A 23485-nucleotide genomic window follows, 5' to 3' on the forward strand; every position below is an offset into this window, starting at 1 on the left:
AGAACTTTGTACACTTAATGACGTTTTTTCCTATTATGTTTGGTAAGGCAGAAGGAGATGTACTCTGTTTTCGCATGTAATGGCCAATCACAATGGATTAGCATTAGTATGAACGGTTTCAGTACTCTGGCATCATTTCTTTGCCAGGTTCTGATGTTACTAAGTGAAATATTTGTAAATGATGATCTCTTGAGGTCCCTTCCAACCCCTACAATTCTGTGATTCTGTGAAATGACTTTTGCAACTGAAACAGATAATCAGGCAAGTGGGGACTCAGTACTTCCAAAGTGAATCCGAAGTCTAGGCATATACTACTGTGCCACTGAGGACTTCTGCAATTCAAAGTCTGTGAAGAATTCATGAAAATGATTAAAAACTTCTATTAAGCAGTTTAGTGAGAAAGCAGTGAGGCCCCAACTGTCACGTGTGGCAGGAGAGGACTGAACAAGAGTAGTTTCTTGGAGTTAACCTGAGATAGGGCATGAAGCGTGTGCAAGTGTAGCACCAGGCTATCACCATGTTAAATAGCCTCCATCCCTCCTTTTCTTTGTCTTTGGACTTGAAGTGCAGTTCCTGTGTAGCAAAGGTAAAACCTTTTTCTTCAGGAACATTCCCACACTTCTGATACTTGATCGAGGCAGAAGTGCTGCACATCTCTGTTGCATAGTGCCTTGGTCTCATTTGCTATGTTTCGACTTCACCTGCTGGTATATAGGTAAGAAAATAGGCTTGCATGTTTTGGCTGCTCCGTTAGTGGACATAGACACAAGATCTACTGGTCCAGGCATAAAATCTAATCCCATATAATAGGTGATCAGAAGAATTAAAAACTCAACTATGTTGCTCATGGAGGTGGAGGTTGGCAAGTGCTTTTGCTCCATATCACTAGAAATTACTCAGAGTTTTAAGATAAAGCAGTTCTGAACAGACGTGCCTACGAGCTCATATGGGATCACTAAGTGGTGTGTCACTTCAAAACATCCAAGTTATGTACATGAATTTCCTATAAATTCTTGTCTAATTTGCTGAGTCTGGCACCTCGAAATTTGTGGGGAGTTACCCACGGAGATTGTAAAATCTTTCTTCATAATTGGATCCAAATGTTTTCGGCTTGTAGTGTGTTCTCTCCTTGTACTGTTTCCTCTTCCTACCAAGAAGGGGACTAGTACTTTACAACACTAACAGTGTTTTTGAGAGATATTTGTTACGTGGCTAGTAAGAGGCACTGATAACTTTAAACCTTTAGCAGATTTTATACTCAGTCTTCTCAAAATCTTGCTTAAAGTGGTAAAATAACTCCTCCATGTTCTCAGTGATGCACTTCAGCAGTCAGATTGCATCAAAAAGTATCAGAAATGTGGTAACAGACTATAACAATAAAAATAATAGTGTGCAAGTCTACCTTTTACCTTCCCCTCTCACTCTTATTAGTTCACATATACAGACCAGAGTACCCTGATACATATAGAAAAATAGGTCATAAAATATCTAGTAATTTATTTACATTATTCCACAATTTCTGTATTTAGTTACATTATCCCAATATTGAACTGTCCAGCTGCCTTGGTATAGAAAATACCTGGCAGATTTTGATTTACTTTTATTTGAATGTTCACCCAAACCTACATTCCCATCACCTACCTTTGTTGTCCCTCTGCATCTGCCTGAGAGAATATTTTAGCTCGTTCAAGTGACCTTTGACCAGTGCTGCAAATTCCTACACCCCTGTTCTATTAAATCAAGATACCATTTATTCCTCTTCTGAATGCTGAACATTTGGTATTTTACATGTATTTGGGGTGAGGCTGCAAGGGTCTAGGCAGTGGCAAGCTGCTGGAAGTGTGCCTAACATACTGTACCCAGTCCTTTCATCTTGCAAAGATTCAGGGTGCCCCCAACTCCCGTCATTGCTTGCCTTGCTAGATTTATAATCAAGACCTGACCGTAATCCTGATGAGATTTACTGAAAGTAAACGCCACTGAGGTCACCCTGTTTAGTGAAGATGGTAACCATAAGATAAAGATGAAAACGAAAACCTATGAATTGTCAAGAGTTCTTTTTGTCTCATTACAATTGTGTTCAGGAATCCCTGGAGTAAAGTTTTGGAGAATAACTTTCTGACATTTTAGTAATCTGCATTAATTGAAGGTTCATTTTGTGATTCTATATTAACAAATAATAATCATAGTGAGAAACTGAAGTTCTTGAGTTAATGCTTAAAATACTGAGCTAGTGTGTAACTGGAGAGGAAACTGTGATCATCTTGGTGCAGGGCTTTCAGCCCCCTTTCTTTCCCTTCCCAGGATGCTGACTTTTCCTTGCCCGTGCTGTAATCAGTTTTCCTTCCTTGTGGGTTTGGGGATTGGCAAGGACAAGAAGAGTTTTTTCCAAAATATCCTGCTAGTTTTTGCAGGGGAGGCTTTATTAAAACAAAACTCTCTTTTGGGCTAGGCTACAGTTTTGACCTACATATATCAAAACTAAAATAACAGTTTGCAAATTAGGAAATTAGGATTATAATCTGCATGGTTCCTTTGGGGGGGGGGTAGTACAGGGAGGAGTGATAATTCTGTTCTCGAAAGATTTTCAAACAATGTTGATTCCTTTTTTTCTAAAGGAAAAAGTCTCCTCTGAAGAAGGGAGAAGTAAAAGAATTTAGGAATTAAATCTCTCCCATTCCAGTATGTTTTGTTACAATGAGGAATGAATAGACTGTTCAAGATGCATTCTGTTATTCTCATGTGAAGAATAAGAAATTACACAACACAGACAAACATGCTGATAAACTTTATTTTATAATTAAGAACATAAATTATACAATGTGCATCTCAGTGCAAATGAACAGTTGCAGAGTATATGGGCCCCCTGTAGATTGAGTAAAAAAGAAAAAAAAAGAAAAAAAAGTTTGCTGCTGGACAAATCACTACCAGATGCAGATTTCAATAAACACATACTGTTGTAGACTTACCCAAAGGTGCTATGAATTTCTTGAAGCAAGTCTGCCTCTACATTCACTAAACCACTGAACCTTTGAATGTTACCGGAGGTACTGTATTGTGCTCACCCTTCCCTCTGTATTTATTGTACTTGTCTTGTAGATTTTTAAATGTTGTCCTTAAGAGTACTGAAATGTTAACCATGTTTGCATTCTCCTGACAACTTATATTTTCTATGGAAACATCTCCAAAACTTCACTTATGGAGTTGTGTAAGAGAACTTGTGCTATCAATTATCACATATTCAAAACTCATTGGTATTTTATTATTGTCATCATTTAGTTTTGACAAGACCTTTCTGTACAAACAGAAGTAGCTTGTTTTTTTTCAAACTACTGTAAGTATAGATGGAACTTTTAATTCATAATAAATTAAGTTAATAACTGTAATGCCAAGAGTTTTTGAAAGATCATGCAGGCTTCTCACATGTTAATGGCAGTGATTGCTAATTCATATTCACATACTGACAATCAGAGAGAAAGCTAAGTATCGCAAATTTTAATAACAAACCATCAACATAAGACTTTGTCCTTTATAGAAATCTTGTATTAAATTTTCATAAGGTATTAGGGTTAGGGGTTTTATGAAGCATGAAATAATTTTACCCACCTGATTGTTTAAACATTTGCATCCATATTGCTACTATAATGCAAATATTGTTGGCTAAAGTTGGCACTGATTTTGCAGAGATTTATAAAACAGACATGGATCAGCAACAGTGAATCTGAATAGCCCTTACAATGAGTACTAACCATAGCTCTGACCATCCTGAGCTTTCTGTTTGTTCCTGAATAGTTTCCTGTTGTTTACCCTTTAATGAGTATCTCTACAGAATGCTGATATTTCCTTTCCTGTATTCTAGTTCAGGTTCTAGTGAAGTTTCTTTTTTACAATCTCTTCTTCGTGAACACGTAACTTGGCTTCCAGCTGAAATTTGCTTTGCAGCGTACTTGTTTTGTGTTTATGGAATTGGCTGGAGTCCTGGAGAGCCCACCTGATAGCTTAGCAGGGACAAAAATATATAAGCAGTTCCATAGTTAAAACCCAGACTTGATTCAAGAATTAGTCATTTCATGCCTGAGAAGATACAGATCACTTCAGTGATCAAGTTTTTCTTAGCAGTGACTTCAGTCAGTTGATTTAGGTGCAAACTGGAGAAATGTCCTCTCCTGGAAAATGGAAGTCGCATCTGACCTCAGGAAGAGGCATTAAAAATGTTCGTTTTTAAGTTGTGTGAAATCATGTGGGCTAATCAGGAAATGTAAAAAATACGTAGGTAATGATACAAACTGTTACTTAGATGGAGGTAACATCTAAGATGCTTATTTATTTTTCTGCAGCTGAAATAGAAAGAGAAGTCGCAGAAATAGAGAAGGGATGCAGAAATAAACCTGTGAAGTATATAGCCATTATTTTTCAACCTCTCAAGGGACAGAGGGGTTAAGAGATACCATTTTGAAAGGGTCTATGTTGTTGAAATGTTTATTTATCTAAGTGTCTACTGAAACAGCGTGCCAACAATAGCAAACCCAAAATGAAAGTTAAAAAGAGAGAAAACTACTACTGGAAGAGAATATGAAGCCATAACAGAGCTATTTAACATTATTACAGTGCAGCAGCTGTTTTCGCTAATGTTTCTTGGTTTAAAAAAAAATCTAAGTTCTAATTCCCTTTGTCTTCTTACTTTGAGTAAGTATAGTATATGAAGTTTGCTATGACTCATTCTTCCCACAAATACTATTTCTTCGAATAGCCCTTGTAAAAACATGCCTTTCATATTAATTGTCTTAGTTGGCAACTGCATAGCCTTTTTTCTTCCTGGGTGAGTGATTTATACCTACCGATCTCTGGATCTGCCTCATGCTGCACATGGTGCATGCCAAGCTAGTGGTGATATTATGCTGTACCTATGATTACTGTACTTGCATTTTGAAAGACCAGAGTTGGATGGTAGAGTATACCAATCACTGAAATTAGTTTTCTGTCTTTCTTCACAGGCATATAACTTTATATGTAACAATTTTTTCTTATTGTAAATCTTGTACTTGTTTTCAGAAGATGACACACATTATATAGAGGCTTCATTTTTAATTCTCAGTAACATCAAAAAAGGACAGTGGACAAAGAAGGGGCAAATGCAAAATAAGATGTTATTTCCAGCCTCCAAAGGAAGCCTCGTTGCATGACTTTTGCTCACTATAAGAAATACTAAAAAGAAACGTGGAAGTTAAATGATGAAAATTCATTCAGGTAAAGAATTGAAAAGCATCTGTTGTTGCTTTCATATGTGAGTGGCTGCTGAGCAGTCTATTTTAACTTCAGCATCATAGGCAGTTGTGGCAGTACGAAGAACAGCCGTGGTTGTAGGCTTTCTAGTTGTTTTTGTAATACTTCAAATTGCTCTGATGGCACAATGTAACTGTCATGCCCTATGGGAGAATTTTATACCGAATGACATAGACTCACTAAGTTTGTCCAACTGTGCTAGCATGCGCTCATGACAGCAGCATGCATAGGTCTTGCTATGGTCATCAACTTCTCCAGCTGTCTTTGGTTGCTGGAAGAAAGGGGTGGATTATCTGGGGACAGCCTTTGGAGTGAGTCCAAACTGTGAAACGCAAGCTCAACCTTTTTAGAGGGGTAATGAAATCCTTTAAATGTTGCTTTTCTTGGTTGGTGTTGGTTTTGTTGGGTTGGTTGGGGCTACGTTTTTGATACTTCTTTTCTCTGGATTTAATCAAGAGGTTAGAAATTGGATCAAATTGTTTAATCCATTTAGTATGTAATTTAATATTGGTTAATGTGTGCTTAATACATAAATTCATGCTTGTAGATGACTTTTTAATTACTCATTCCTCATTCTTGCTAAAGTAACAATAAAATCTTGGTTATAGCTGAAAGGTGTTGATAAGGTTCAAGGAGCTGACAGTGACTTTTCTTTTTAGACAGTGGAAATTGGAGATGGTTGTGAGGGATTTTGAGTGGGAAATGAGGTAATACTAGCTATTTTTTTTTTATTTAAATGGAGGCATAAAGGTCACAAACGTAATTGTTCCACTAAGAAAGGTAACTCAAACAAGGATGGTCATTAAAAAAGTCACTTTATAATGTAGCACATCTTCATCTTGTAAGTAATAGCTGGTGGAAGATGTTGCATCAGCTCTTAAGACAATACCGGAGAAAGGTTATTGTGTTTGGAAAATTGCAAGGATTTAAGCTTACTTACGAAAGAGGAAAGTTTGTTTTCATCAAGAAATGTATAAATAGAATGAATATTGTGACTGCTGAATGTTTTGCTTTCAGAGGAGAGTGATGTTCACCAGCTCTAGCATAAAATCTGCTATCCTTTGTTCTGATTTTGAGATTTTCTTTGCTCTCTTCTGTGCAAAAGCAAAGCAAACAACTTATGTCCCAGAGAAAATTGGTTATAGAACAGACTGCCTATTTACAAATATAATTTTAATTTGAAGAGATGAGGTAAGAGATTAAAACAGTACTCAGAAAGTTGCAATCTTTTATTTTAGTATCAAAAACAACTTTGTCTAGATCTTCATCATACTTTTTTTTTTTTCTTAATTTCCTGTGGGACTCATTGTATCTGTTTCAAAAAGAGTATCAAGACTACTCTAATTTTGTATTTAAGTAAGGGATCTGATTAATACTTCAGGCATGCAAGAGAGCTATACCATTAATACTGTTGTTACTGCAGCGAGATGCTATTACAGACATCACAAGACTTGTTATACAAGGAAACATGATTACTCTGGATTAAAGAAGTTGCCAAAGGCTTGAAGGATTTATAAGTGCTGCTGCTTTGAGTTATATATAACTTCATTATTTTGTTGAAAATGTTTAGATTTAGAATTAATGAAGCACAATAAATGCTGATGAAATGAATCAGCAGGTTTGACAGCCTTTAGCTGATGCTGAGCAGATGATGAATTTTACTGTAGTATTCTTTAAGCCTCAAAATTGCCAGATACATACAGAAAGTAATAAATTCAGCATTTGCACAGACAAATGAAAACAATATACTTTATAAATGGAGTAACACTGTGTCTGGTAAGACTTGAAGAAACAGTGCCAAAGTTGTGCCAGGGGAGGTTTAGACAGGGTATCGGGACCAATTTCTGCACAGAAGGGGCTGTGAGGCCAGCAACGGGCTGCCCAGGGCAGTGCTGGAGTCCCCAGACCTGGAGGTATTGCAGAGACGTGTGGAGGTGGCACTACGGGACGTGGTTTGGTGCTGGGACATGGTAGTTGTTAGGATGGTTGGACTGGGTAACCTTAAAGGTCTTTTCCATCCTAAAGGATTCAGTGGTTCTCTGATGTGCTTGAGAATTGCCATGAGCAAGGCATCAATTTAAGAACGTGTCTGAACTGACTTATTGTAGGGCATGTGAGAGAAGAAATGGTGTGGTGACCTCCTGGCAGAGGTGTTTGTGGTCTGAGTCTTGGGGCAAAAGCTGGTGAGAGCAGTCACCGTCTGCAGAGGGGTGAGGATGTGAGGGGCGATGTTGGTGTGCTGGCTGCCTGTGTCTAAGCGAGACCAGGATGGAGGACCACTGAAAATTTAAGCTGTGCTGTCCTGGGGACAGAAAAAGGGATTGACAGCTGTGTGAAAGAGGTCTGGGGCTTGCTGAAAGACTAGGTAGGCTGACTGAGTTAGTTGTAAATGTTTGGAGATTAAGAGGGACAGGGAACAGGGTTTGCAAGCCTCAGGCAAAGAGGAAGTGGGAAAATGTGGCTTTTGAAACAAAGGGCTTAATGTTGGCTTTTTCTGCAGCATCTCCAAAATTTAGTCACAGTGTTAGTGTAATTAGAAGGGACAATGAAATGTAAATTCCTCGTGGCACTGCTGTGTGCTGGGTTGCCGCAAGGTCCCCGTTTGTGTGAGTAAGAGTTCAGTGAATGCATATCATGTCAGTTTGATCGCTCCATTAATCTCAGCTGCACAAAATTGGCTGTATTTTAAAACAGCTTCATTAACCCAGCCCAGAGACTAGTGCGACATACAGTAACTTGTTGCAGACAGCTGCATCCCATTCCAGTGTACGAAGTCTGCAGTACTGCCGAGATGTTTCAAAACGGTTATTATTTTAACATCTGGTTAATTACAAATTATTTATTCTGATGTTAAATTTAGTAGAGCAGTCATCATTTGCTCTTGTTACCACGATGCAGAGTTGGCGTGGCATGTATTAATGTCAGTGTTAGTAAATCTGAATGAGAAACGAGCAGTAACCAATGATGAAAGGCTTTCCAACTCTGAAGTAGACTTACTGCATTTGTTTCTTACAGGCAAGACTATAAAAGGAAGATATTTAATGGCAGAAATTGTTTTGCAGTTCCATTTGCCCTGTAATGTGACTCAGGAATTCACTTCTGTAAAACTATGACTAAGTCCCTTTTGCCTTTGAGGTATAGACCTGGATGAAATCCAGTAGGAGATTGGATTTCAGCAAACTGGAGAATTTCTTTCCCGGGCTTTTTAAATTTGCAATTAGGACAAAGCTACATCAGAAGTCAGCACAGATTTCTCATGTAACTTATTCCTTGATCAGGTGGGTTTTTTTGTTTGTTTTTTCAGATAGTGTCTGATTACTAAATTAATCTCTCAGAATTATTAAAACATTCCCCTGCCGAATCAAGTCTACAGATGTAGTACATGTTGTCTTTTGTTCCTCTGGAAATGTTAGGTTTTATAGCAGCGGAGCGAATCCCTGGACTGATAGAGCAAAGAGAGAGAGTAAAAAGGAACGCAGATAAATATTGTGTCATTTTTTCAGGTGCCATGCTTAATATATGCCAGAGTGTTTGAAAGCAATGGATCAAGTCCTGGTCATGGTATCCTATTTGTGAGTTGTTGGGGAATTTTTGGTAAGGTTTTTGTTTGTTTGTTTTATATAATGAGAAGACGGTGTGCTCTCGGTCACAATCTGCCCAAGCAACTGTTTTGAAAAGTCTGCTACACTCTGTGGTGCAGTGCGTTTGAGTCGCACCGCCGCGTTGTGTGTTTGCAGTGACAGTAAATGTAAGCAGGTAGAGGAGCACAGAGCATGGTCATCCTGCACTGGGCAAGCCCTGCACCGAAAAAAACAGCCAACCCACCTGGCCAGCCCTGATGCTGCTCTCGGTGGAAGTTCATACACCTTAACGCTCAGGGAGCAAAGTGTCTGCAGAGGCAGCCACGTGGGGAACATTTGCTGGTCTGGGATTTTGCATGGTGACTTGCAAAACCTACGCTCCAAATTGCATTGAATATATTAACTTCTCATTTCTTGCTTCACGATATACAAGGCATCAAGGAGTCAAAACCTTAAGGACAGTGTATTTTCTCTGTATGTTTTTGGAGATGGAGGACAGGGAAGAACAGAAATGGTCTCCTGCCAATATTATATGTTAGTGGCAAGTAGAAAAAATCTGTTAGTCCACAAAGACCAACAGCTGGAATTTATCATGTCTTGCAAGCTTTCAGCTAATTTTTCTCAGTGTATCCCACCCAAAGGTATTTTTAAAACTGTTTGGACTAAGCTCTTTTTCTCTCCCTTGTGCTTATATTGACATAGTCACAGATGTTGTTACTATGTAAACCACTATTATTTTTTTTTTTTCTTAAATACTTTCCTGGTTTCCCTTTTACTGTGACAATTTTGTTGTTGTTGGGAGATGGAACTATTTCATTCATGGGCCACAAGTGTTTTCTTTTAAGTATTCAAAGTGTCTCATCCTTCTATTGTGATTTTCCAGTTTACTATAAAATGCCAAAGTCCTATTCCAATATAGCTTTGTTTAAACCTTCCACTCTGGTTATTTTTTTAATTTTCTCAGTATTGCTTTAGTTTTTCAAGATGTATCATCACTTTCATTTCAGCGATGAAATTATGCTTTTTCATTGACTTACTTCAGTCCCATCTGTTGTTAACTGTGCGTTTAACTATATCATAACACTTTTTTTCTCATGTCCTGTCATAGATTAATTTCTCTGTTTGATTCACTCCCCTCAGCATTAGCTTTGGATTTGAACATCTGTATGTTTTATTTTAAGTGGCCACCAGCATGATTTGAATTTAAAACGTTCATCTTTTCAACTTCCAGGTTTACAAAACTGCTTTATGTATTCAGTGGTAAACTCCCTGAAAAAACACAGTTCTAGATTCCTATTATATTTGTATTATTTTGTTATTGTAATAACCAATAAGTTGGCTCAGAAATGCTTCTAAACAATTTACTTTTTAATAGGGAACTTGATTTTCTGTCAGAATGCCATACAAAAATTTTGTTCACAAATGGCTTTCTTTGCTATTTTCCTTAGTTATTTTCCTTGTCATGTTAAAAAGAAATCAGAATTTTTCTTCCATGTTTTCTTCTTTCACATTAACATGGACAATGTGACGTTTATTCTGCTTATGATCACAAACACTTTGATTTTCAACAAGTGCTTGACAACTTCAGTGAATTACGTTAGTAGTTACTGTGAAGCTGTTTACTGGTTTATATTTAAATTTATTTTGGTTTATATTTAAATATTTATTCTTTGTCTTTACAAAGGCCAAGACTTAAGATTAGGATCAAATACTGTGTTGGTATTTCATTTGTTTTTTTCATTTACTGGGTGTTTGAGATGCCGAGTATGCTGCTTTCTGGATTCACGAGAAAATTGCCTTGCCTCAGTGTTTATACTTTTGCTTTTTCTTGAACCTATAAAGTCAATTTAGTAGTCTGAAACACAGGTTGATTTCCCATTCTTGTACAAACATGCATCTTCCAATACTTGTATTCTCATTGAGCAATCAGAAATTGCAAGTACCAGTTTTTCCTGACTGTTAAGTACCGGGTGTAATTCAGCAGTCTCCGAGGGGAAATACTCCTTCAGCTCCTTGCCCCTCATCAGCAACCCAGCAACCTTCCTCACCTTTGGGACAGCTTCTGCCTAGAGCATTTTTCTAATATTCATTTGTTGCTAAGTCCTGTTAGTTTATAAAATTGACAATTTAAAATCAAAAGTTAAATTTTATACACTAATGTTCATAGAGAAAAGGCTCCCCCCCCCCTTTTTCTTTCTGCCTTATCTTGCTTCTCCCAGCCTAAGACTTGTATTTGATCTAACATAACTTCATGGGTTCCTAAAGCAAAAGGCAGGCTATGTGCATAACGACGTACTGCCTTAGATACGGAGCACCCTCTGTGTTTTCCTTTAAATGTTTTGTTTGCATTGTCCAAAATAGCCGTGTCTGCCCTCACATGTGGTCTAGGAGTGAGTTGCAGTGTGAGTCAGTCCCTCTGTTTCTGGCTCATACATTTTCTGTCAGCCTTCTCTGTTTGGGCTGTCTATACATTTTATTGCAGGTTTCTTTTTTACTATTTTGTCTTTCTCTCCTAAATAATGATATCATTTTACCACAATTCTGTGAAAAGAGTAAAGCACATGAAAAACCTGGACTGAATCTGTTGTATTGCAGTTAGGGTTTCTTTATTAAAACTGTTGTCAGTCTCTTGGGTTTTGTTCTTCTAAGAGCCTGAGCATGTTGTTTTTCCTAACAATTTGCACATATACACATATATATATATTTTCACCCCCACGCATGCAGTCGGGCAGGAGGAGCCCCCCGTTGCGGCCTGTTGACGCGTTCAGCCCAGATCCCTGTCTGTTGCTACACTCTGGGCAGAACAGCCAAGTAAGTGAAATACCAGCGAGAAGTTTGACAGTGTTGTTCTCACCATTGACTTGAGCCTGTATTAAGTCTAGCTTTTATCTCTGGCACGTGAGTATCTCTTCACAGAAAAATACTGGAAGTTCTTGGAATTGCAAAGATAGCGAGCCGCTAGCCAAATTTTCCCTGGCTAAGCAGTGACAAAAGCTGCCAGTTGATCCGAGTTTTATGTGCTGTTTTTTCTGATGAGAACTACTGTTCACTGTGAGATCATCAAAACCTTGTTCAGCTAGGATTCAACATTAGATTAGAATTGCTGTTTCCAGAGTTAGAATGTGAATTCGGTTATGGAACAGCGATCAGATCATAGCTAAAGTTGTTCTCCTTGAAATTTTGCAATTAAATTAAATTGAATCCCACTATATTAGTAATTTTAGCTGAATGTTCTAATCCAAAATGAAAATCAGATGTTCTTCATGGAAATAAGGAAGTCCAGACAATGGGTATTGTATTTAGCTTACAAGACTTGTGGTCTTTATTTTTTTTCAGTTTTCATTGTTTATGTTTCAGGCAAGTTTCTGCTCAGTTTAAGGAATAAAACTATTAGTTTCAAAACTTTTTTTTTTTTTTAATTTGTATCCAAAAATATTTCTCTTGAGTTGTATAAAAAATCAGGTCCTCTGGAAATTCATTGCCCTCATGAATGGAGTCCTGGTGAGTGAGGAATTTTTATGACTCCCTTAAAAAACAATTGCAAGCATTCCACAAATAAACAATACAATGATTTGGGGCGACGTTTTAATGTGTATTTTACATTAATTTGTTCTCCGATGTTTATTTCAGCATGGCATTTTGTAATTTTTAATTTAATTGTAATAAGAATTCTCTTAGTTGAGAGTAGAGCGTTGGACCATGACTAAATGCTGTTCATCAGCAGCTGCAGATACAGGACCAAGCATGGTGTTGGTTCATGGATTTCCACGGGTTCTGGAAGAAGAGCCAGAATAGTTCAGTTACATAGGCCAGCTGTTCTCTTTCTACTTTTTTTTTTCAGTATTTTGCAGTTGGTTTAGCTACTTAGATCTTTTTTTCCTCAATTAGTTTTCCTTCTGTATTTTTCATTAATAATAAATTTCACATGTGATTATTTTTTTTCCTTGCTTCTTTTCTAGGTTAAAAGGGTTGCTTTAGCTGATAGTTGGCCATAATAATAGTAGTGTTGGTATTGGCATTTGCAGCCCTATGTGTAAGCTACTGCAAGTGACAGTTCATATTGTACTGGCACAATTAACCAGTACACCATTGGTGTGACAGCAACATGTCTTGGTGCAGTAGAAACCCTGATATTGTTGATAGTTGCAGAAGAGTTTAATTTTAAAAATTTGGGGGAAGGGGGAGTTAACATCATTTGGTTGTTCATTGCCCAAGGGAGTCAGAGTCGCATGCCTATAAAAGTTTTTGCTGTTGCTTTTGGACAAGCTTTGCTTTCTACTGCACAATCTGCAAACAATCCAAGAGATCCTGTTATCACAAGTACAATTTTAATTCAGATCATGTTCAGCTGCTGCAATATTTTTTCTGATTTTGATTTGTGTCAATAATATTAAGCTAACCCCGAGTGAGCTCACAGGGGAAATTACAACACTTAGAAATGGAAAAATGTAATGCAGCCAGTATGAACCTGTTGCCTGGGGTTTCAGACAGACACTTCAACCTTAGTTTCCACTCTTCTGTCAAACCTGTGTGTTGTCATGTTCTCAGCTCCTTTAATCTGTTAAGTAGAATTGGGAACTGCAGAAAAGTTGCAGTGCTGTGCTGCTCTGGGTGTGCAAGCAGACCCTGTTTTGTAGCTGGGAGCAGGAGATGAGTTAGCAGAGATAACTAAAGCCTTCTGCTGTATTTGCACATGAATAGCAGAAGTATAAAGAGTAACTGTGGAGATCGATACAGAGACTTAGGCTGATCTGATTTTACAGTTTGTTGTTTTTTTTTTTATTTAAGAGAGCCTGGCAGATCTTCAAAGGTTACCTCTGTCAGAAAATCAGAAAATGAAAAAATACAAATCAAAGATACAGTGATCTCCTTCCAACTAAAACCACCTTAATTAAGCAACTGCAAAAAGTCACTCTGTCAGAAAGCAGATCGCTTTGTGGTTTTCCAGAGCTGCACAGGGATAGCATCAGCGTGCAGAGGTGACAGATCATGGTCTGCTGGTGGATATTCCCAGGGCTCAGGAAGGGAGCAAGATGCTACGAAGCGGTGCTGCTCTGTACACACTGGGATTTGCAGTGTCTCTGTTACATAGCTCCTCACAGGGGCATCCTCACTGTTTGGACTGAATCAGTTTTCTTGACTCATAACAATGCTGAAGTGATTTATATCATGGTTCAGCACTGGCTTGGCCTCAGCAGAAACAAAAAAAGTGAGTGTAAGCTCCAGAAGTAGGTGTGCAAACTGGGTTCTCGCTTGGGTATTTTTAGTGGGTAAGAGTTGCTGGGTTTGTGTAACTTCAGGCTTTATTGAATTCTCTGATTTCTGGTTCATTAACAAATATCCTAGAGGTGTTCTTTCAACAACATAAAAAGCCTTTGCAGAAGGTATGGATTTTTATTACTGAGGAGCTGAAAAATCTTCCATGTTTACTGCTGCACTCTGGCATTCGGGTGTAACCAGCAGAAGCAGAAAGAAGGCCATTAAAAAGCAATCTATTACTTCTATATTGCTGTATAAAAAGCAATACATTTACTTCTTAGTTGCTGAAGGATAATTTTAGTTTTAGGGATTTAGAAATACTCTGCGGTTTCTGGATATGAATTCTCTTGATCCCGGAGGATGCTGTCCGGTCAGGGAGAAAGGCTCCCAGCAGCCGTAGGGAAGGCAGTCCCGTTCGCCCCATCCAGCTACACGTCTGCAGGGATGAACGGTCCCTTTAGAGTGGGGCATATGCAAAAGAGAAAATCTTATGTCCTTTCTGCTGACTGGGAGATGAATTAGGGAAAGCTAACGTTACTAAATCGTGTGTCAGCAGTTCCAGTGAATTAAGGGAGAGGAGACCAAATTGAAACTTGGATGTCATCAGTATTAATAATACAATATTGGAACTAGGTTAAAGCCTTTTCAAGTTGCTGTTGCGGCAGCTTTAGTTTACTCAGCTGTATCTTAAAAGTACACGTATACTAATCTGAAATAATTTGTAATTCATTTAGCAAACTCCATTAAAATTTTGTTATGGAACTGCCTCAAATAAATGGCAGCGAATAAATGTCTTGCCATTAAAAAGGTTAGCGGAGAAAGTGAATTATCACAGAGGAAGCAACACGTTCATATTGTATTTTCCTCAATGTTCTTTGCAATACAAAATGAACATGCAACCTCTTATATAATTAGCAGTCATTTACTGGGGGAATTTCGGTACTTTCATGTTGTACAAGCTTTTGATCAAAATTTGCCTACGCTGCCTTGTTTAATTCTGGCCATCTGGATTAAAAGGTTCTCTTAATCTTAAATACAGATTATAACTTTCTTTTTGAGTGCACTGCCATAAAAATTTGGCAAGTTTCCAGCTTTCTTCATTAAAGCTTTCTTTATTATGGTTTTTCGGCCATTAAATGATTGCTATGTACAATGGGTACTTGATTATAATTTGCTGAAACTGGGAATCAGTTACAGCAGTAATCCAGTTCTGTAATTAAAAGAGAGCATGTTCATACCTGCTAGGATCTTCTCAGAGCTACTATGGGAGAGGAGAAACCAAATAGTTGAAAGGCAACAATTTATGCTAACAAAACATCTAAGCATTTTAATCTGACTGTATTTCGTGCTGTGTTGTGGAAGTGTGACTTTTTGCATAATAACTAATTTTGAACCAAAATCTGTGTTCGGGACAGGCATAAAAGGACAGTTTAATTTGTCATAAACCTTCTCACATCTTTTGTTTTTCTTTTGGGTTTGGAATAGAATGTGCATTTCTAGCAGAAAAGGAGCAATCAGGGATGATCCTTGAATCCAATCCAAGTTTTGTTTCTGCTTTTGTGTGGCTTTTGTCAGGGAGTTCAAACTCACTTTCAGTGTTTTTCCACCTGTAAAGATTTGGAAAAAAAAGAGAAAATTACTAGCTTTAAAATGATTTTAAAAGTGACTATTTCATAGATTTCATCATTTAATTTTGGTTGTTGTGAAGTCAAAACAAATGGTAAGTTGCCTTAGCTGTGTAGTTGAACTGTTTTGGATGAGGAATATAATAAAATAGCCGATGGTATAGTTAATTCTGATTCTTGGTACATTACAGATAAAGTATATACATGATAAATAGAAACAATTTAAGAAAATATTTCTTTAGAACAGTATAACTGTGTAACAGCTTTATGCTACTTTTTCTCCCAAAGTTGTATGCCTTCTCTGCTTGCGCTCTATCTCCAAGATTTCTGTTAGAAAATCCTCACCTACAGAACTCTTCTAGAACCTGAATCTGTGCAAGTTTTTTGAGATGAAGCTGCTTAATGAAATCATTTCATTTAAAATTTTACAAGCATGAATTTGGCTGAAAACAATCTTATTCCACAGCTTAACAACTGAAGAGATGCAAACACTGTATGTGCAACAAATTCCTCTCTTGAAATTAACTTTTAGTCTTTAGTGAATCATATGGTATATCAAGACTTTGGTTTTTAATCTATTCTATCTCTTGATTTTTCAAATTAAGGAAACACAGTGCTCCTTATTGGCCAAAATAGATTGTCATTTAGGCTATGCACAATGCAAGATTGAATAAAAATTAATGAAAGAAGAAGACTTTAAGTGTTCGTTCTACAAAGTCTACTCAGAATTGTTGGTGGCATAATTAGGAGTTTTCAGTGTTTCTAAACAAGTGTGTAATATAGTCTTGAGTTTCTCAAATGAAACTTTAATTTTAAAAAAAGTAATTCATATTTTTCTGAGTTTACTTAGTCTGGTGAACCATAGTGTTCTGGTCAACATACGATAGAAATGTGCAAGTCTTTTAAGAATAATTAAATATCTTGGAAATTTAGAGTTACCTGAAAAATCCCTTCCTCTTTCAAACAAATCTTTTCATTCTCTTTTTATGACTTCTTTTTTTTAATAATTTTGTTGATTTTGGAAAAAGTAAAAGGCGTTTCTTGTGAATCTAATCTTCTCAATGGCAAGCCCTTGCAATTCTTTTGCCAATAGTTTATTTCATATGTATTCAATCCAGTTTTCTTTTCACATACATGAAATAACAGTTTGGCATGTGGTAAACAAAATATATATACAGAGAAGAAAAAAAAAAGATTTTTTTTTTAAATGAAAAGATTTGTTTTATGAAATAATCCTTTCATTGAAGTGAATAATTAAAGTTAAAATAAATAAGATCTTATAAGAGATTGCACAGTAATTATGTAACTTTTAAGAACCAAGAGTTCATGGTAATGAAGTATTTTCATTTTACTAGGTTTTTCTTGGAAAAGTACAATATCATGTGATGATATACCACAGTGTGTGAAAGTAGTTTGCTGGTACAAAATCCAAACATCACAAAGTAATTTCCAAAGACCAGATGTTTATCAGTTCCCTTTTAGGGAAGAGAACAGCAAGGTTCTTATTTAAAGTTTGTCTGCTGGAACCGCAGTGTGGCTCCACAGCAGGCTTCCATGCAGCGGGGCTGAGCGCTTGTGTGTGACCCACAAACGAGGTCCTTTTGAAGAAAGAAAATTGCATATATGGCTGCCTCATCAATAACCAGAGCATTACCTTTTAGAAACGGCAGAAAAACTAGCTAGAGGTATTTCTGTGTTCAGTAAATATTTGGCATGGCTTTGGTTCAATACGGCTCATGCAAGGCTGCTTTAACTCTCGTAAATTGAGCCTGAATGCACCTTTGGTTTTTACAGTAACGGTGGTGAGGCCTCCTGCCTCTTCTTTCCTAACTCTGCAGAGTTAGCAGGGTTTTTAAGGGGTGTTGGAGCTGAGGACAGACGTTTGAATTATATTTTTCCAAGAAGAAAAGCACGTAGGCAATGTGGCCAGTTAGGTCTGTGCTGTGACCCGGGGCACATCACCTCTGTCTCATGTCTGCCTCCTTCTGGCTGTGTGTCTGTTAGCCGAGTCCTCTTCTAGTTCAGTGTTGCTCTGTGCAAGGATGCAACCAAGCTGACTAAAAGCCAATATCACAACCTTTTCTCAGTGAACATGCCCTAGAGTAACACCTTGTACAAAAAGAAAGATCTTACAGAATGACAAGGATGTTCCTTGCTGGGAAGAGTGTTCAAAGGGCTGGTGTAGAGGAAAAAAAAAAAAAAAACAACAGACAGACTCTGATTGGAACCTGAGCTAGTACAACTCTGAAAAACACACCTACATGAAACATGGATTGCTCTGAGTTCACATTGTCAACACCCATAGTGAGAGTGCTTTCCTTCGAGCGTGCCCCATTTATATCAGGTAGGTATTGATTCAGTTGCTGCAGCGTAGGCTGTTGTAGCATAGGTAGTGAACCTCCATTTCATAAAGCTTCCGTGTTCTTTTTTGTTTTAACTGATACATGACACAACCATGAGTAAAATGGAAAACAGCAGTTCCTGAGGCAAAATGAAGAAAACATCAGAAACAAGTGAGTGAAATGGCAGTGTTATGCTGAATTTTTCCAAATACTTGTCGTACATAAACCACTTCCACTTCATAGGGAGGTGACAAAGCTATGCATCCTGAAAGCTGCACACACACCTGCACACAAAAAATAAAAATATATTAAAAAAGTATTAATGCTTTTTCAAGCAATCCAGCTAGTCATCTCAGTCAAAATAAGTTTTTGTTGGTTTAAGTTCTTTCTTAATTGACTCTGGTTTATCCCTGAGTATCTGTTGTTATTAAGTTCTGTACCAGATACTGGTACTTATTGTTCATGTGAGATGTAATTGAATGTTATAGAGACACTGAAAGTTAACTGTTATGCCCTAATACCCACTTGTTTAACCAGTTATAATATTTAATAATTTTTAATGCTTGAATTATACACAAATTTAGCTCACTTTTTTCATTTTTTGTTTCCTATGTGTATTTTATTGTGTACTAACTACTTACAGACAGTAAAGCAAACAAAAGAAATGGTTTAAATTGTGTAGTATGTTTTCTGCAAGATTTATTTTATCATTTGAATTTGCCTTGCTCTTACGAGTTACATTTATTCTGGTTGTTCTTCAGCATCCACTTTTATTGAAGTTTATTCAGACTTTTCTTCCTTTTTATACTTAGCATTTCTTCAGTAATTATGATTTGAAGAATAAAATGTTTTCTTTGTCTGACCTAGTTACTAGCATGGTTGACAAGCATAAATATAATCTTCACTGGGATATTGAGTTTGTATCTTTTTGTATCTCACTAGAATTTGACCCCACACTCTGGAAATTCATTTTTCCTATTATATTGAATACAAACTGAATGAAATCATAAGAAATGTCTCCAGAGTATTTGTTTGACACCCACACACATTCTCAGGTGGTGAATATTATAGTAGGTCTGGGTATTATGTACTGTTCAGCAGCACCAGCATGATGTTTGTCACTGCTTTTGATGCAACTGTATTGCTCTTGTGCTAATTTTCATTAAGGCTGCATCAGGACTTGCTGTGCCATGACTGTGTGGTGTTTTGCATTATAAATAATTTTAATCTAGCATGTACCCAAACTGCGTTCTTACTAATTAGTAGATGCATTATGGCATAATTGAAGGGCAACTTAAATTGGAAAAGTAGACTGCAATGTGTATCTCTTCATCCTGTTTGCATGCTGTTTGTCTGATTCGTTGCTGTCATGCAGTGTTCCTTGGTTCTGTGCTGTGGTTTCCTAGGATACCACGATGCTTCTGCAAAGCTTAAATCAACTATTCCTTCTTTTTAAACTATGTTAACTAGAGGGTATAGTTAAAGATATTTAATCAAGTATTTGCCTGACTGCTTTCACAGGATAACTAAAACACTAATGTGAGTTTAGACATCTGATGTTAGCAGATTGTGTGATAATTAGGGGCACTGGGGAGAAGCTAGAAAGAAAGCAGAACCTATTATAAAAAAAAAAAAATAAAAGGAAGAAAAGACAAAGTGAATGCTGATTTTTATTTTCTCTATGATAGTTCTAGTTACAAAATAGAAAGCTTCTGAAATTGAAACAGCACATAGTTAGCTAGGCATGCAGTCGTTCTTGATTTCTTTCTGTAGTCCAACAGAAAGAGATGTATTTTTCCAGTGAGTTTAGTTACCATCTATTTCATCTTTGCACTGTTTTCTGTGCCTGATTACAAATGCATATGTACTTGATTTGACATGGGTGCTTGCATTCTGACAATAACGTAACAAAATATCTATGGTGAATTAGACAATATTTTGTTTTATTTCAGTTCTGAAATATACATGTCAATCCATAAGTTTAGCAAAGAGCAGACTTTTTTTCCATACTAGCATACAGGATCTTGCTGCTAATCAAATTGTGTGAAAGCCATTCCTATGCAAATATCATGTGTTTTTGTGAGGGTGTTTTGCACAAAACTTTCAGCCATAAACTCACTTCTCTAACAAAAGAGGGACTACGGCTGTCTGGAGAATGTTCATTCAAGCTTTGCTATTGTGATGCACTTATAATAAAGTAAGGTTTCTAGGCATGGTCATTTATGATTGCAACTGTAATGCTAATTTATTCCTGCAGTTCTTTCCATAGTGCAGACGGGGTTTCTCCGTTCCTGTTATTTGCATTTAGTTTAAGTATTTTTATTAACATTCAAACGCTTAAATTAGAATTTAACAGTATTTAGTGGTGTTCTTGTTTCATGTCAGAAATTACAGTTAGTGCAGTTACTGTACAGTTACTATGCCATTATAAGAGGTATAATTTTAATTAGTAACTTTTTTTTTAAATGCACATATTATCATTATTATATATATATTATAAAATATATCTTTATGAAACACAGCTCCAGATGTTGCTCTGTTGAAACGGGAAGGGAATTAGAGTAGATTACATCTGAAGTATTTGTATGATGCTTGCAGTACTACTGTGTGTTTTAGGAGATGAAGGATTGATTTAAGTGAAGCCCATGGGGAGTTTCTCAACATCTATCAGAATTTTCACATGCAGTGCTCTTCTCTGAGATCTTAAACTCCTTGAAGTTACTCAGTGCCAGTCAACATCTTCGGGTTATAAATTACTTTGTAATTAACATAATTGAATTTGAAAGAAGATCACATATTCCCTTCTTGAAAGCTGGCTCTTATGTAGCAGACTTTTCCCAGGTAACCTCAGTAACTTTTCCTTGGGAAAATAACAGAAATTCAAACTTAATAAACAGGAATGCAAGTTTTACAAAACTGAGTTCCCAGTTGCATTGTCTTACCCTTGGCAGTTACCATATCTCAGATGTATCTGGTTTCATACGCTCCCTTCTTCACAGGTATAATAAATAAATTGTCCCTTCAGCAAGTGGCACCTTGCACTGCCACTGTAGCTTTAGGCCACTGACTAATGCAGTTTCTTATAGGAGTCTGACACATTCAGCTGACTAGCAGGGAAAAGAAGAAGCTTAAGCAATGAAGATGTAGGTAATAAATTAGCTTTATATTTATGTTTTGTTGTGTTTTGTTGCTAAGGAAGGGATTTAAAAGGTCTGAATATAAAAGTTGTATTGGAAGTAGCCTAAATCTATTTTTTTTTTCTCAGTGCAGCAGTCAAATTTCATTCCAGTGTATTACAATGCTCATCTTCAGATATTTGAACTATGGGATAAAAATAACACTAAGTGCAAATTTGGACAGTGGCTTTTGTATGCACTTAGCTCCTAAACTGTGCTAGTATGTAGGGCTGAGTCTGACATTTTTTGCTAGCTACTATTTGAAAGGAGCTTGTATTGTTAATACTTGAGCTGAACTGATTTGGCTTCATGTTTGTAGAGTGTTGTCTCATGATTTAAACAATGTACCGTGAGTCTTTGGAAATGTTAGGCAAATAAACTATACCTGAAAGAAGCAGGTTATCTTGCCCTCTGAGTCATTAGCTGATCCAAGAGGCTTAGCATTTTCTGGGTACTGATGGTGTTATTCATCAAATATTTGAGTAAAAGAAAAAAGAGGAGGAGTTTGGCTTGAATTTCAGGTCTTTATGCCTTCACAAATGTCTTGCAGCTCTTCAAAACACAGTAGCCCTTGCTTGTCTTTGTTTCCCTGGGTGCATCATAAGAAAGCAATTTAAAAATATCAACCAAGTTAGGACATACAACTGGAAAGTAAACTTACTTGCAAGACTTGTAATTAAGTTATGAAAAATTGTCATAGATGTATCTGGCTAGCATTTCCAGAGAAGCAATGGTATTGAATAGGCATCCAAGCTAATGGGGAGCCAATGCCTCCCTCTGTCTCCGCTTTCTTTTCCACAGTTTGTTTCTAGGTGTGTGCTTCTAGACTGCCAGCATGTGAACGAGGCTGATTCTGTTTCAGTTTTGACTTTTTAGTTGATTTGCTAACTAGGAATCAAAATTGTAGCTGAGACAATATGGTCCTTCTGAAAGTGGTATAAAGAAGGAAGGAATTCCTTGTTGGTGGTTTTTATTTTGCATCCAGACAGCTGTAGAAATGCTTGCAATCCCTTGAGTTATGTAAGATGCTCTCTAAAATCCAGCAAATTAGAATATAGTTGCATGTGCTCTATGATATGCAATGTTTTGAAAATGAAGAAGGCGGTAAAATCTTTTTTGAGAAGTCCTAATAAGTGCTGTTTTTTTGGAAGTATTTGTACCTTCATGCTATTTTTGGTTTCGTTGTCCTAAACAGAAAAATATAGTTGCTGACTGTGTAAGTTTTCTTTTGGGGAATTTTCCCAATGAAATGTGTTGCATATTTTAAAATTTGGAGCAAAAACTCAAATACAGTTTGGCAGTTTGGCTTTAAAGATACTGTTTTTCCTGTTTGCAGGAAAATAATCTTAAATCGAATGTGTGCCTTTCTTTATTTGGACTTGGTTTTAACTAAATAAAACAAGTGCTTAACTGTTTATTTTAACTGAATTTTTCCTTGTAGTCAAAAAAAAAAAAATTATACCTGTCCATTGTTTCATTTACTATAGTGTTTGTTATGGTATTGTTTATGGGGAAGTCACTTCTTTGAATAGGTATTGAAATCTGGTTTCCAATGAAGATCAAGGTTAACTTGCAGAAAAGGGGCATGTTGTAAAACAGCTCTGATTACAAGCAGGATTCATTTGTATGAAGGTGAAGAAAAGTTCTGCTACTAATAACATTCAGCCATAAACATTTGTAATTTTACAGAGCAATAGTTGACTGTAGTAGCCAGTTAAACAATAATATGGTGAAGCAGCAAGATTTTTACATTAAAATAGCAATACAAGCAGGAGAGGTCTTTATTCTAGAACCATTCTAGAAAAACTTCTCATAATATTTGGAGTAGTTTTTTGTTTGTATGTTTGTTTTTTAAATAGTCCCACAAAGCTAATTAGGGCACTGCACTTGCAATACAAAATTTGTCTTCCTAAAGTACGCAATTCTGGCAAATGTGGGAAGGCAAAATGGTGAATTTAAGCAGTGGGACACCAAATCAATAATTTCTTACTGATAGTTTACACATAAAAATTTTAATTGCACAGTAGTAAAGTAGTTAGTCTGACGTATCTATGAAGGGTGTGAAATGTTACAGCTAACATCAGCCTTTAGCCTTGGTTCATTTCTTGACGTGTCAAAAGAAGTCACAGAGCTTGCAGCTGGTTCCTTTCTAGTGGGAGTAATTCTTTAGAGAGTGAGGACAGTGACATTAGACAGTACAGGCTGAGGAGAAGGCTTAA

General features: G+C 36.8%; 1 protein-coding gene across 8 annotated transcripts in view; it reads left to right on the forward strand.

Moving 5' to 3' along the window:
• ATG7 (autophagy related 7) overlaps positions 1-23485 on the forward strand; it is a 110752-nt gene that overhangs the window by 50584 nt on the left and 36683 nt on the right. For 5 of the 8 annotated variants that reach the window (XM_027467766.3, XM_038186004.2, XM_013094107.5 and 2 more), the window contains exon 19: positions 8787-8877. The exons of the other annotated variants lie outside the window; for them this stretch is intronic. In XM_027467766.3, the coding sequence (XP_027323567.2) occupies positions 8787-8877 (91 nt within the window). The remainder of the gene's footprint in view (positions 1-8786; positions 8878-23485) is intronic. 8 annotated transcript variants of the gene reach the window in all.

This window comes from Anas platyrhynchos, chromosome 13 (genome assembly GCF_047663525.1).
Source record: "Anas platyrhynchos isolate ZD024472 breed Pekin duck chromosome 13, IASCAAS_PekinDuck_T2T, whole genome shotgun sequence".
NCBI lineage: Eukaryota > Metazoa > Chordata > Aves > Anseriformes > Anatidae > Anas > Anas platyrhynchos.